Source organism: Denticeps clupeoides, chromosome 3 (assembly GCF_900700375.1).
Source record: "Denticeps clupeoides chromosome 3, fDenClu1.1, whole genome shotgun sequence".
In the NCBI taxonomy this organism is placed as follows: Eukaryota; Metazoa; Chordata; class Actinopteri; order Clupeiformes; family Denticipitidae; genus Denticeps; species Denticeps clupeoides.
The window spans coordinates 15,118,307-15,133,989 of NC_041709.1; the positions used below are offsets into that span (position 1 = coordinate 15,118,307).

The window sequence follows — 15,683 nt, forward strand, 5'->3', positions numbered from 1 at the left end:
CCGTAACATTGCCTTAGTGTCATATTCTAACCTCCAGTCTGTCGAATTAGTCAGTTATGTAGTCTTACTTTTATTTTTGTGGTTGTGGTTCATTTGGAGTGTGATGGTGATTACCAGGTCTGTGCAGGCTGTATGGCCAAACAAGGTGTGGACAAGCCGGCATTCTGGTGAAATGCTGCCCCCTAGTGGATGAAGTCGAGATGTGCCACCAGACCAAAACTCACAACACACCTTCATTTACAAGCTTTTCGTGACATTGTGTTGACTACTGGGATGTCTGCCTGTCTCCCTGCCCTGTCTTGTGTTGTTTTGGGGTTTTCTCTGATTTCCCCTTTGCTGGCCTGAGGGGTATTGAACTTAAGCCAGACGTCATGAATGTCCGATAAGAATTTAGCTAAGGCTTCTTACTATATTTAACTTAATCCAGCTAACTGAGAAATCCTGTTTTGTGGAACACCCTGTGGGGGTCCTGCTTGGGTATGGCCTGTTTGCTGATTTAGGGTTACTGAGGACAAAAGAGCTTGAGACAGAGAAGAGAATGTCACACTGCCCTTTTTTTCTGTGTGTGTTCTTTTCTTACATGATGACTGATTAATAAGCTGATAAAAACATACTCGGCCGTGGTGTCCCCTTATATGTCACCTCTGCCCTGAGTCATGCGGCTCCGACAACATGCATGGATAAATAATGTGTATTCTTATTATATGATATGTAAACGTCCAACAGTATATGTCTTTATCATAAACTGCTACTGAGAACCCGTGAAAACTGATTTTCACTGATATCTTAATATCTCATATTATTACCAAGACACATTCGTGTGTATTTTAACTGTTTTTTTTTACCACGAAAATGTTTCTACACAACATGCTCAACGCCTAGGTTGAGCATCTATATTACAGTATAGATGCTCAGTGTAAGGGTCTCCTATTGAATATTTTTGGTGTGCACAGGATTCCGAACTGCTACTGAGAGCTGAAATGTGGAGCAACATTTAGCTTTTAGCTCGTTTTAAGCATATTTTAACCACTGGTAGCTAATCGGGTTGTGTGTAGTCAACGTCTTGTGGTTCTCGAAACACTTCGTGCAACAACAAAAAAATAGATATAAATATATACATACACACACACACACACGCACATATATATACATAAGTGTATAAGTGTATAAATATCTACATACACACACGTATATATGTATGTATGTGTGTGTGTGTGTGTGTGTGTGTGTGTATATATATATATATATACACATACATATACATATATACATATATATATACACACACACGTATATACGTATATAAGTGTATAAGTGTATAAATATCTACATACACACACGTATATATGTATGTGTGTGTATATATATATATACATATATATATATATATATACACACACACACGTATATACGTATATAAGTGTATAAATATATACACGAACCTCTTCGTTTGTACTGCGCTCAGCGCAAAAACAAGAGAGCGCTGAGAGCGAGCAGGTCGCTTCCGTTTATTCGGCGCAGCTCTCAGTACTTTTCCATTCCCCCACCCCCGCGGATCCTCTTCACCTCTCGCCGAGGAGACTGCGCGCCTGCCTCACTCCGGAGCGTCCGCAGCCGAGCGAAGTCAGGCCGTCTTGTCCCTCTTCGAGGCCGGATGGTAAAATCCAACCTCCAGCGGATACTGAACAGTCATTGCTTTGCTCGCGAAAAAGAAGGAAAACAGCAGTACCAGGCCGCCATGGACGCGCTGAGTAGTAGTATTTGTGACATGATCGGCAAGTAAGTGAAGCCGCGGAGAGCCGCCGTGGGGGAGGGGAGGCTCGGCTCGGCTCGGCTCTTCGTTTTTTTCTCTCTCCACCGCGACGTGATGGTTTTTTTTTTCTTTTTCGAGAGGGTGGACGAGCCCGTCCGGTTTTAACGCGTTGTGAATATTACCGCGTGTACGGAACACGACGTCTGGCTCGCTTTTCCCCCTGCATTAGCAGCGTGCTAATACGTCACAAGCGTACGTGACTAGCGGGCTAGCAAGATAACGGATTAGCATCGCGGAGGACCTGTTTAATGTTTCATCTCGTAGCTCGCCGCGTTTCCATTACGATAAGCCTTGTTTTTTTTTATAATGAGTTGAGCGGGGCACTTTTTTTTGTAGATGGTTCGGTGTGTGGCAATTTTTAAGAATTTAAAGGCCCCGTATAAATATCGATCCCTTGTAAAGGTTGACAGCGCTTAAGTCGGCGACGTGATGGTTAACTGTATTTAATGTGTGGCGTTCAAGTTACAAATTTATCGAAATACGTCGATTACTGCAGAATAATCTTCCCGATTAACGCTAGCTAGCTGGTTGTTTTCTTCAGGCCCACGTTATTACGTCACCGCAGCTGAAGTTCCTCTTTTACGTCGCTTGTTCCTGGCTTCTCGAATGATCGATGTCGTGTTTTTTTAAAGCGTCGTTATATTCAATCGCCCTTATATAAGCCCAGGGCTTACGGAGACGGGGTTTTTTTTTGTATATTTGCAGTAGTATTAAAACCCCATTTTTGTTCTCGTCTTCGTAAATAAGGTCTGGAGACTGGTCACCAGAGACCTGCGTGTTGCAACCATTTAATTTGAAGAGAATATGAAACCAAAGTACATTCTCTTTGTGCGTTTTTTTTTTTTTTTTTTTTTTTTTTTTTTAATACAGTATCCCACCAGTGTTGCTCATCAGCCAGTGTGAATACTGATTACTTCGTTGCTGTAATTATTATAGAGGAAAAGGTGAATGCTTAAAACATACATATTTACCTAAATTAGTACTGGTCAGCATCCAAAAGGAATCGGGTTGACTGCCCGAAATGCAGATTTCCAGAGTTATTTTAAAGAGAATATTGCCCAAAAGGTTGTTTCCAGAACCGGTTTTTGTGTGGTTGCCATGATTTTAGTGGTTCCCAGTCTAGCCAGTCATGGGGGGGGGGGGGAGACTGGTTTCTAAGAGATTACCACAATATTAGCAGCAGGATTGTGAGTGGGATGTAAGAGTTCAGTTTTGCTTCAGTTGCAGAATATCGTTGGAGTTTATATGCATTTGTGAACCTTTGCCCTGAGTTGAAATGTGACTTGCATAAAATGTAATGTCTGACCTTGTCTACTTCATTCTCAGCCTGTCCCTGCACTGTAGTAGTACCCGCGGTCCGGGGCCTCTGTGGTGCTCCTGATGCCCCTCTCCCACCCCTGAAGATCCCAGGTGGGCGAGGGAATGGTCAACGGGATCACACTCCTACTGCTCGACTGCTGTACTCAGTGAGTACAGATTTACAACAAAATGCACGTTGGCATGTTCTTGGTTTTATTTTTAACTGAAGAACTAATTAAATGTTTATCAAATGAGACAGGTGTGTGTGTGTGGGGGGGGGTTCCCTTCAAGGCTATCCTGGACTAATTTCTATTAAAAAACAGCTATAATTAACATATGCTTAGTATGGTGCATGTTTGTTTCATTGTTCATATAGTATGTATGCAACTCTGAGAACAAGGTTTTGTATTTGTTATAAAATAGGGAGCTTTTATAAGCAGTCTTGGACATGTGTAAGCTGCCCGGATTGCGGGCCAAGAGAGTACAGGTTGTTAAATTATTTAAGTTAAATTTAACGGGATGTATAGAATCATTTTAAGTGCATTTATGGAATATTTTCATCTTTGCTGAACACTATACCTTTTTTCTTTCTGTCCCTTCAATTCTCCGTTCCGTTTCCTCTCCCAGGACAGGAAGTTGACTGTGACAGAGGAGCCTGCAGGGGGCGGTCGCCCAGGGATACTCCACTTCCAGAGCCGACCCACTGTCTCCAAGGTGATCCACTGGGAGGCAGTGTTGAGTGGGCCCAACCTGTATGTGGAGATTCCCCGGGACCTGCTCCCTGAGGGCAGCAAGGAGAGGTGAGCAGACAGGCCCTATAGTATTTTAGCAATCAAAGTAGCAATCTTTTTATTGTTTGTAATCAGATCCCATTACGAACATGGGTCACATGTGATGCTAAACTGACGTTTTTCCTCACAGCTTTGCATCTCTTCTGGAATTTGCCGAAGAACATCTAAAGGTTGTCAGCGTGTTTGTCTGCTTTTATAAGAACAGGGAAGATCATGGTAGGTTGATTTTATTAAAGCTGAATGAAGGATTCTGCTTTTGTCTTCCTTTCAAAGATCATTTTGTTAATGTCTTTTGTTGTGTTTTTTTTCTCCCCTGACTGTCAACAGCTAAGTTGGTGCGTACATTCAGCTTTCTGGGCTTTGAGATTGTGAAACCAGGCCATGCCCTTGTCCCGCCACGACCTGATGTTTTCTTCATGGCCTACAACTTCGACAGGGATTCTTCAGATGAAGATTAGTTTCGACCTCTTCTACCCTCACAGCGCATCTACTTCTCCCTGCTTTCAACAATCACACTTCTTTGCCCTTCTCAATGCCCCTGAATGCTTAAGGCCTCCTATGCTTATTTGTTCCATAGACGTTTGTAGTTTAGATGTGTTCTATGTGGTATGGCTGACTCCCCCCTCACTCCCAATCTTGGCCTCCCTCACCCCCACTACTCTGTACTGTTCTTTGTTGAGTGGTATGTACTCTCATTATTTAGGTCAATTTGGTATTTACATAACCGTAAGAGGGAAGCTCTTGAAGAGACATTATAAGCATATAACAAATATCACTCAATGTTTAGTTAGTTTTTGTTTTTTTTAAAGCAGAGTTAAATGGTTAGTAAAAAAAATTTGGTGAATATACGTAAATAAATAGTTTACACTTGGGTACGGCCTCATTATTGTTTGATTGGCTCGTTCATTGACATTTAAACTTCCCCTTTGGCATGAGGACACATATTTGGTACTTATCTGCTGGATGTAGCCCAACATCGTGGTGGGGGGGGGGGGGGGGGGGCAACCTGGAGGTGTTAAATCAATGCAGATCCGTGTTGCACTGGAATGTGTGCATGCACATGAGGAACAAGACCAGACTGTTGCAGGGATGAGTGAATTGGTACAGAGCTTGATCAGAACATCCAAAGTGTTTTTTTTTTTTGTTTTGTTTTTTTTATGTTAGCGTTGTTTGTCATTTGGCTGTGCTGTTCCTGCTGGTTTAGCATTCCTTTTTTGCCTCTCCTGACCATTTGGAAATTTGATGAACACCTGCATAGTGGTACCTATTGTGCTTCTGTGATAATAAAAAAAATGTAAACATTTTCTGGTCGTGTTTTTATTTTTTACATGATTTGTAGATTTTGCTCTTGGTTACCACCACTTCCACCATTTTCTTACACTGTTTAGAATAATGTGTATCTTAAAAAGATGCTTTTTACTATGTGACAGGAACCTGTTTGTGCAATATTTCACGTTCAGTACATGCTTCTACCATGTTCCTGTGAGATTGTTTTATTCAGGTAACTAAACAACCTGCAAAACAGTTTCATTTACCACAGACATTTTATCTCACTGAAAGTGATTTGTGATAGTGGTTTTAAGGTGTTGTATGGTCAAATGAAATGCATGAGAGGACTATCTTAATACATGGTGGACATTAATACCAACTATTGGTGTAGCTTTTTTTTTAATCATTCACTACATTCTAAATAGGTTTTAATATAGACATTTACAGCATTTATCAGATGCCCTTATCCAGAGCGACTTACAATCAGAAGTTACAGGGACAGTCCCCCCCCTGCAGCAACTAAGACACAAATTGATCTGCATGCACGTCTTGTCTGTGTCACTTGAGTACTTAAAACAATAAAAAAAACTTTCAGCTTCCATGTACAGTGCTATAATTATTTGTGATCAGCAATAAATTATTAGTTACAGATTAAAGCCAGGATCTTGGAAGAAGGAAAAAAAAGAGAATATAATGACTTTTATTGTCACTATATCCATGTACAATGAGATTAAAAGCAGCTCGTTCAGTGCAGACATACAGTACAGGCAAAAAGTTTGGACACACCTTCTCATTCAATGTGTTTCTATATTTCCATGACCATTTACGTTGGTAGATTCTCACTGAAGGCATCAAAACTATGAAAGAACACATGTGGAGTTATGTACTTAACAAAAAAGGTGAAATAACTGAAAACATGTTTTATATTCTAGTTTCTTCAAAATAGCCACCCTTTGCTCTGATTACCGCTTTGCACACTCTTGGAATTCTCTGGATGAGCTTCAAGCGGTCGTCACCTGAAATGGTTTTCCAACAGTCTTGAAGGAGTTCCCAGAGGTGTTTAGCACTTGTTGGCCACTTTTCCTTCACTCTGCAGTCCAGCTCACCCCAAACCATCTCGATTGGGTTCAGGTCCGCTGACTGTGGATACCAGGTCTCCACTTTTTGTTAAGTACATAACTCCACATGTGTTCATTCATAGTTTTGATCACTTCAGTGAGAATCTACCAACGTAAATGGTCAAGGAAATAAAGAAAACACACTGAATGAGAAGGTGCGTCCAAACATTTACATTTACAGCATTTATCAGACGCCCTTATCCAGAGCGACTTACAATCAGTAGTTACAGGGACAGTCCCCCCCTGGAGCAACTTAGGGTTAAGTGTCTTGCTCAGGGACACAATGGTAGTAAGTGGGATTTGAACCTGGGTCTTCTGGTTCACAGGCGAGTGTCTTACCCACTAGGCTACTACCACCTTACAGCATTTATCAGATGCCCTTATCCAGGCCAAACTTTTGGCCTGTACTGTATATGGTTTCAGAATTGTGAAGAGAATACAAATAAACACAATACGATAATGATAAGCGACAGTATTAAGCCATACGCATTATGGGGAGAATAAAAAAAACTGTGTATTATATTATACATAGCGTGTGTGTGGCTTGCGTGTCGCTGCACGCTTGTCTCACGTCGTCCGCCAGTATCCACGGTGGGCGACGGCGAGAACCGCGTCACCGAGCAGCGTACCGACGTCCCACGACGCCGAAAAGCGCGCTGTGTCTTTAACGAGATCTCGCTCGGCGCCGTGACCCCCGTGCGAGGCTCCTCCCGCCAGCGGCGCTCTTCCCCCGCAGAGCGGCGCGGCGCGGTGCGGAGCGCGATGGAGCTGTGAGCTGCTCCCCCATTTTAGCCCCCCGGTTCCCCCCTCCACGCCCCCGCGGCGCGCTGTAAACACGCAGCGGTTGTTGTTGTTTGTTTTTTTCTTCTTCTCTCCCCACGCAGCATTGTGGCCACCGTCTCCGCGGCGCAGCCATGTGGATCCAGGTCCGGACCATTGACGGCAAGGAGACCCGGACCATCGAGGACCTCTCCCGGCTGACCAAGATTGAGAGTCTGAGGCTGAAAATCCAGGAGATTTTCAACGTGAACCCGGAACAGCAGCGCCTGTTCTACAGGGGGAAACAGGTAAACCCGCGTCGTCCACACACACACACACACACACACACACACACGTGTACGTTTTTATTTTCTGTGCGTGTGCGTGTTTTTTCCGCCCGTGACGGATTAGAAGCGGCTAGGTGGCTAACGAGCCCCGCGCGTCCCGGGCTTCCTGTTTTGGTGGGAATTCGCCAGCGGCTCTTGCGCAAGAAGCGGAGACCCGCGCTTCCCACGTCGGGCAGCCGGCCTGCTGTAGCCGCGCTGCGTGGGGTGATCGGGGGTGTTGCTGTCTTTACATATGCCGCCATTCGTTGTTGTTTTTTTTTTTTTTTTTTTTTTTTTGACTTGTTGTGAACAGGGCGGCCGTTTGCAGAGGCCTGAGCTGCGTTGCACGTTTGGCCGTCCCCTCCTCTTCTCCTCTTCTTCTCCTCTCTTCTCCTCTTCCTCTCCTCTCCGACGTTTGTTTACGCGGCGAGGAGGAGGATGCACGTGCTCCGCCGTCCGGATCGGAAAGAGCGCGTGTGACGTCATTCGCCAGCGCTGCCCGTGTTTGTCATTTTGTCGTGATGTGAAGGCTGGTAGTAGCCTAGTGGGTAACACACTCACCTATGAACCAGAAGACCCAGGTTCAAACCCCACTTACTACCATTGTGTCCCTGAGCAAGACACTTACCCCGAGTGTCTCCCGAGGGACTGTCCCTGTAACTACTGATTGTAAGTCGCTCTGGATAAGGGCGTCTGATAAATGCTGTAAATGTAAATGTTCCGACGTGCATGTGCTGGAACGGTGAACTTTAGCTGAGGACATCACTCATGGATGCAACCTCTCATGGTGCCTTCAGAACGTTAGTCGTACAAGGCTGCGGTCTGGATTCCTTCCTGTCTGTACTGTCGTGGCTGAAAGGAAGCAAGGACACGCATCACATCTCGGTGTTAGTACGTATTGTGAGCGAGTTCATGTTAAGTTGGAGTGGTCAGTGCCACGGAGGCACATGTGAGACCCTGTGGTGGAGAAGCGGCCTCATGCTGTACACGCTGGTCTGAAATGTGCATGGTCTGTGGTGGTGGTGGAAGGGCCAGCATCATCCTGGTTGTCTCCTCCTCCGAGGATCAAGTTTGTTACCCAGAACTGAGCCAGAACTATTTAGGGGCGAAAAAAAACGTGTAACTGGAAGTTGATATTTTCATGACTGTGATTATTGTGTGACAGTCTGGCTTTTAAAGAGTTCTTATGTACGATAAATGTTCACAGTTTTTTTTTATGACAAGTGCCTAATGACTGAACTGTGAAAGGCCAGTAAACAGCTCTGTTTTAATGAATTTATATCATTAAGATTATAATAGTGAGGTTTAGTGGTTTGAGGCGCTGTAAGCTTCATTTTAAGCCGTACCTGTGAGTATTCAATAAAGGAAAGTTAGAAGTCTAGTTATGGGAGATAAATGAAAAGCATTGGGTTCATTTTGTTTTTTGCTGCCGCTTAAAAGTTGTAAACATGCCTCTGGTAATGGTGTGTGTGTGTGTATGTATGTGTGTATAGATACAGTACAGGCAAAAAGTTTGGACACACCTTCTCATTCAATGTGTTTCTTTATTTCCTTGACCATTTACGTTGGTAGATTCTCACTGAAGGCATCAAAACTATGAATGAACACACGTGGAATTATAAATGAAAACATGTTTTATATTCTAGTTTCTTCAAAATAGCCGCCCTTTGCTATGATTACAGATTTGCAAACTCTTGGCATTCTCTCGATGAGCTTCAAGAGGTCGTCCCCTGAAATGGTTTTCCAACAGTCTTGAAGGAGTTCCCAGAGGTGTTTAGCGCTTGTTGGCCCCTTTGCCTTCACTCTGCGGTCCAGCTCACCCCAAACTATCTCGATTGGGTTCAGGTCCGGTGACTGTGGAGGCCAGGTCTCCACTTTTTGTTAAGTACATAACTCCACATGTGTTCATTCATAGTTTTGATGCCTTCGGTGAGAATCTACTAACGTAAATGGTCATGAAAATAAAGAAAACACATTGAATGAGAAGATGTGTCCAAACCTTTGGCCTGTACTGTGTGTGTGTGTGTGTGTGTGTGTGTATATCTCATACATACATATATATGTATGAGAGAGAGAGATAGGTATTAATCCCTGCTTGGGAGACACATCTTGATCAAGTAACCATTAGGTTACAGTAAGTTTCAGCCATTTTAGGCCATTTTAGCCATTTTAGTCTGCAACAATCCCCAAGAAGCCTGCAAAACTCCTGGAGGCACTGAACAATCCATTTGCAGTCTTGACACAGGCTGACAATTGTTGCAGTCTGCTGTTCATGCTCGATTAATAATCCAGCATAACACTTGTTCATATAGCCATGAATTATATAAAATATAAAATGGTATGATTGTACCATTAAAGGTTTATTGTGTCACATGTGGTCATTAATAAATTTAGAGAGGTGTTACATGTGAAAAATGCTCATTTTAATTAAAAACCGCATTTCTCACCTTTAAGTTTAGTTCTTGCCTATGAACAAGAAGACCACAAAGTCAGAGGTTTGAACCCCACTTACCACTATGTCCCTGAGTGAGACACTTAACCCTGAGTGTCTCCAGGCGGACTGTACCTGTAATTACTGATTTAAAGTCACTTTGGATAAGGGCGTCTGATAAATGCTGTATGTGTGGTTTTTGCGTATTGATTTGATTCAAAATTTTGAGAGTGAAACCTTGTGTGTGTTGTAGAGTATGAAGTGTTAGCACTGTATTAAAGTTATTGGGGACCTTTCTTATTTGCATGTCTAAGAAAGATCTTCAGTGGTTCCCATATACATTTTTGTTTGTCACAGTGTTTTAGAGAAGAAATGCTCTCAAAGTTTTTTTTTTTTTTTTGGAGATTTACTAATGGAAACTGAATACAACTGAATTGGAGAAAACTTTAACATAAAAAGTGATCACACATGCTTCTAGCTGAAAAAGGAACAAATATACAGAAGGAAGAAATCACACAGACATTTGTAAATACAAATTACCATGCAACCCCCTGTTAGATGAAGGTTGTGGTCCTGTTGTGTGTATACGTGCACAGTCAGTGTGGTGGTGGCCGTTGACACATTGCATGCTCTTCATTTATAATGATTAAGTGTTTTTGTATTCCACATTTTTCTTTTGCACTTCCCAAATGCGCATCAAATTGGACAAAGGAGAGTGTATTTTTATTCAGGGGTGTCTGGTACTTTTCCATCACACCTGAAATGTTCAGGAGGGCATCTACTCAATTGAGATTTTCTGTCCATTCCCTCATGCCGTTATACTGACCAGACATTGTCTGTAAGCTTTGCCAGTCAGAGCAGTGGAAAGGTAGTATTCGTGGACAGGCCCCATCACAGCTTTATAAGATTTCACTGTCGACAGACACCACTGCAACACTCATAACACTGCTTTTTTCTTCTGACTGGAACAAGTTGCATCACAGGTTTTATGGAGAACTCGCCTTGGAATCAGCCATTTTAGGCTGTAACAATCCCCAAGAAGCCTGCAAAAATCCTGGATGCACTGAACAATCCATTTAGCAGCCCTGATTAATAATCCAGCATAGAACTTGTTCATATAGCCACGAATTATATAAAATATCAAATGGTATGATTGTAACATTAAAGGTTCATTGTGTGAGATGTGGTCATCTAATGAATTTAGAGGTCACCAAATTGAGGGCAATATTTCATAAAGGGGCGTTACATGTGAAAAATGCAAATTTTAATTAAAAAACACATTTCTCACCATGATGTATCTTTCCATCCCCAACGCTAATGCGTACTGCACCGATAGTGAAGTGCAGCTACTCTCATTTAAAGTTATTTTCTGAAAAACTTTACATTGGTGGTATTGTAGCTGGAAAAACAACTATGCATTTTTTGTGATATTTTTTCAGCTCGGCTCCTATCAGCTTGTTCACAGCGTATGCCTTCAACAGACTGATATTGAGTGCTGGGTTCCATCCTTTCTTCTTGCAGTCTTTGTTAGTTTCTTTTCCTCCATGTAGTTATTGGGGTGTCTCGTCTGATCTGAGATCATAGTTGAGATGAAGTAGAGGTGGATGGTGGGAGGTCTCCTGTCTTCATTGTTTCCTGAGGCCTGGCATGGGGTGGGAGCTCAGCTTTCTCATAGTTTCCTGAAGCATAGCATGAGGTGCGGGACTTGCATAACAGCCAATAGTTTTTTTAATCATTCATATATGTTATAATTATGTTATTGAATTTTGGTACGTGACCATAATAATAAATTCCAAATATGAGACACCTGACTAACCATAAAGAAATTTAGATAGGGATTTATTATTTTAATATTTTGTCCAAAAAAATAATCTTAAATAAGTCAATTAAATTGAGTTGTAAATAGGACTATAAAGCTAATTCTAATCATTTTCTAATAATCACTAACGAGCCTCACGAGGAATAACTGTTTTAACTCCCAGAGGATTTACTTATTACTCTGATCCAGAGACCTGATACGAACCTCAAATGCATACAGTTTTACTTGGTTTTGTTCGCAGACACCCAAGGCCAGAGATCCTGTAATACACCACCGAACCTCAGGAGTTACTCCATCTGCAGGACTCGTAGGCAGGCCATCATATTTCATTGGGCACAAGGCAATGACTAGAGGTTTACAACCAGTGGTAAACTGGGACTCGAGGAGTCCCTCGAGACAGTACAGTAATGTAGTGTGGACTAATTTGTCTGTCAATGTCAAGAGCACTTCTAATAACTAGAATCACAGTGTACAGAGACAAATTAATAAGAAGAAGAATAAGAAGAATATCAGGGCTCAATGCTGAACCATGACGGAAATCCAGATAAAAGGCCCGAGGCCGGTTTCTCTCTCTCTCTCTCGCATAAACACACATTTGTCATAACACATTTGATGTGTCACTCAATTTGAAAGTCCTTCACACTCCATTTCATATTGCAGTATGTCTTTAAAAATATATTTCTTTTTTTATTATGCAGTTAAGGATGTCATTGTGTTTTTATGAGAGTTTAGCATTACAAATAAGCCTCTGCCATACAGGCCTAGCTTTGTGTTGCTTTTCCCTGTCCCATGTAAAATGATGGCACTTTGGCACTTTAGAACCATTTTTCTGAAGGGGTCTTCCATTTTCTGAAGTAAGATCCCTTTATTTGAACATTTTGACATGTATTTTCTCAGCCCAGCGCTTTTTTCACGTGAGGCTTTGTTGTTTGACCTCCCCCCGCTTCTTCATTGCTGTTGCCTCGCTGTGCCACACAAGCCTTTAACAGGAGCAAATGAGTGGCGCGTTAACTTCGATTGTATTTGTTCAGGCGTACAGCTCGACAGAGGAGCTCTCTCTAGACAGATTGTACCCGGTAGGCCCTGGCCAACGGGCGGAGGGGGCAGGGATGGGGGATTTCCACGTGTGAAGTCATTTGAAGAATGAGCAGCTCGCTTTACCCCGCTTAGATAGCGTTGCCAGGAACCAAATCCCTTTCAAAATGGCGTCCTCGCTGCTTTTCAGCTCTGGTTCGCGTGAGAGCAACCTGTGAAACAGCATCTTTTTTTTTTTTTTTTTTTTTTAAATAATAAAAATTTAGATTATATTTGTGGTGATGTAACGTTGTGCTCCCTGCCCACTCTCCCCTTTTCCCTTTTAGCGTGCTCTCATGAAAGAGTTAATGAGTTGTATCTCGCTTATAAAAGAGCACACCCAGCTGACCATGCTGTTGCTAAAGCGCTTTCCTGCTCGCCCGTGATTGGTCATGTGCCGTGTTTTCATTGGTGACTTCGGCTCGGCTCGATGCCTCGCTTGATTGAGGGCCGGACTCCTACCAGCGTTTGGACTCGTTGCTTGTCGTAGTTTACGGACCCCATTTTGTCTGGTTTCTCCTGAAGTTCATGTTCGGGGTTGTGACCTCTTTTCGTACTTGGGCGAACACGGCGGCCCCGGGTTTTGGCCATGGGAGTAGGAGCGTGCACGCGTACGGACACACCCGATCCTCGACTGCCGAGCGCCGGGTGGTTGTGTTGAGTCGCCGAGTCCAGTTTCAGCAAAGGCAGCACTGGAGTGGGTTTTTTTTTTTTTTTTTTCCTCCCCTCTCCAGTTTCCTCCCCTCTCACTGTGAGCTCGATGTCATGCTGGGCCTTTATTAGTTCCTTAAAGATGCACTGGGCGTACAGGACATGTCGGAATTGCATCTTTTAATTAACTAATTACGCTTTTTTTTTTTTTTTTCCTGGGTGAGAGGAATGAGAAGCATAGTGGATACTGTGGCCTTCTACCTCAGTCCGAAACTCACGTCGCCGTACTGCAGGAGAAGAGCGACTCCTTGTCTGCCTGAAAACCGTAAATAACTCATTCTGCTGTGAAGATCCTAATTATTCCAGAGGAACTTCCATTTCCATTCTCATTTTACAGTATTCCATAAATACTGACATCATCGGTCAACTTCCGCAACAGTCCAAAATTGCGGCCTGTGAGTTTGGTGCAACAGTATTGGGTCTCCGTCAGCGCAGTGCCACGTCGCCTTTTTAAAAGGTGCTCTCTCTGATTAAAATTCGCCCCTGAACACGAGGATCGGGGCTGGGGGGGCCTGCCTCTGCCACGCCGCTCGTGTCCCTTTTTTTTTTGTTTTTTTTTAGCCGACTTTGGGCTGTGGTGAGCGTGCGAGTTCACGCGAGGCTCGCCGCTTGATAAGAACAGGGACCTTATTTGCATGCCTCCGCATTTCGGTGCAGTGGCTCGTGAAGATGGGAGTCGTAAGCGTCGTGCTCATCCGGCGCCGGGGCTTTGCAATTACTAAACCAGACTGGGGATGACTTTCGCTTGCGGAACCCTGTACCACAAACCACTTGCTGAATGACGCATTCCAGCATGCTTGTGTGAAGGTGAAGAGAGCGAGTGTGTGTGTGTGTGTGTGTGTGTGTGTGTGTGCAAGCTGGTGGATTTAAAGGGACAACTGACAGCTGATGTCAGATATAAAAGGGTGTCCATTTAATAATACGAACGTTTTTATGATCTCCTGAAGTACTAGTCTATAACTTTAAAACTTTGCAGAACAGTGCACTACTAGTGGGATTATTTAAAACCAATTTCACTTGTCGCGGTGAACACACTAGTTGTAGACCAGTGGACTGGAGACACGACTTGCCTGCATGTCGTTAGTGCTGGACGCTGGACGCTGGACACGTTCATGTAAAATGCAGGAATCTACGGCACGTCGCAGTCGCCGGCTCTCCGAGAGGCTGTGCTGTCTATCCCAGGCGCTGACAAACAGCGACCGTTCCCTTCGCTTTCAAAATGGCCTCCGATGAAGGCTGAGATAGTGGGGAGGGTGAACAGCGGCATGCTGTAAATAAGCTCCGGGCGTAACCGCTCAATACGGCTACCGCCCGTCTGCCCATCCGTGTCGAGAGGGGGCTGTATTTATTATTTTATACGTATGTATTTTAAATTCCTGTCTCTCTCCCGCCGCCTCCCATCCTCCCTGCTCTCTCAGAGCAGGCACGAAGGCGTTAAAGTTCGATTAGAATAGCTACAGGAGCTGAACCGCGCCGGGTAGCCCGAGCGCTGGCTTTTTTTTTTTTTTTTTTTTTCGTTACAGCAGCTTCTCAAAATAAGCCAATGATCCGACGCCTGCCGGAGCGGCAGGGGCAGCGCACCGTCTGTAACGTGAAAAGAGAGCGAATGGGAGGTTGCGCCTGGTCTCCACCTCGGCTTTGTTCTTCTGCTGACACATAGACGGCGTAAAATATGGGAAAATAATTGGGCAGACAGCGATTTCGGGATTTGGCGGTATGGGCTGCTACGGGGTGTTTGTTGTTGATTAGAAATGTGACCTATTTCCTCACCCCCCCCCCAACCCACCCTTCGCTGGCGGGAGCTGGGGGGAAGGGAAGATCAGTGTGGGGCGTTTCCTGACGTATCCCACAATCCCTCACCGCGCTCTGCAGTGGTGTATTGCCCCAGCTGAACTGGTTTGGCTGTTTTTTCCCCCCTCTCTTCTGCTTCCTTTGTTGGGATGTAGAAAATGGCGCGTGCGTCCATGCACCAGACACGCGTTTGTCACGGTCACTCTTCGGTCTGCGCACTGGCTTATTTTAGCCGGGATGGAACCCATGACCGTGACGTTTTATTGGAGCCCTCGGAACATCTTTCCAGAAAACACGCCCTCTCTAGAAAAGTCGCCATTTATTCTTCTCCACGGTGCAGGAGCTGTGGTGTTGGAAACGCTGCAACGATTAGTTGTCGGTTTTCCTCACCTCCCCCACCGTACCTCAACAGAAGTACCTCTCCATGTTCCATAGGGATCCTGCCATACCTCTCAAATACACAAATCCCACCTATCGGCCGT

General features: G+C 44.0%; 2 protein-coding genes across 2 annotated transcripts in view; both read left to right on the forward strand.

Moving 5' to 3' along the window:
* Positions 1–1,550: 1,550 nt before the first annotated feature.
* Positions 1,551–5,207, forward strand: oaz1b (ornithine decarboxylase antizyme 1b). The gene is given in 6 exon segments (XM_028972921.1): positions 1,551–1,779; positions 3,140–3,191; positions 3,193–3,279; positions 3,740–3,912; positions 4,034–4,119; positions 4,231–5,207. Coding segments are annotated over 6 exon segments (654 nt in total). The 5' UTR covers positions 1,551–1,654; the 3' UTR covers positions 4,362–5,207.
* Positions 5,208–7,040: 1,833 nt separating this feature from the next.
* The window catches only part of uhrf2 (ubiquitin like with PHD and ring finger domains 2), a 38,444-nt gene continuing 29,801 nt past the window's right edge, over positions 7,041–15,683 (forward strand). The window contains exons 1-2 of the mRNA XM_028973551.1: positions 7,041–7,060; positions 7,175–7,357. Of these exons, the coding sequence (XP_028829384.1) occupies positions 7,205–7,357 (153 nt within the window). The 5' untranslated portion in view covers positions 7,041–7,060; positions 7,175–7,204. The remainder of the gene's footprint in view (positions 7,061–7,174; positions 7,358–15,683) is intronic.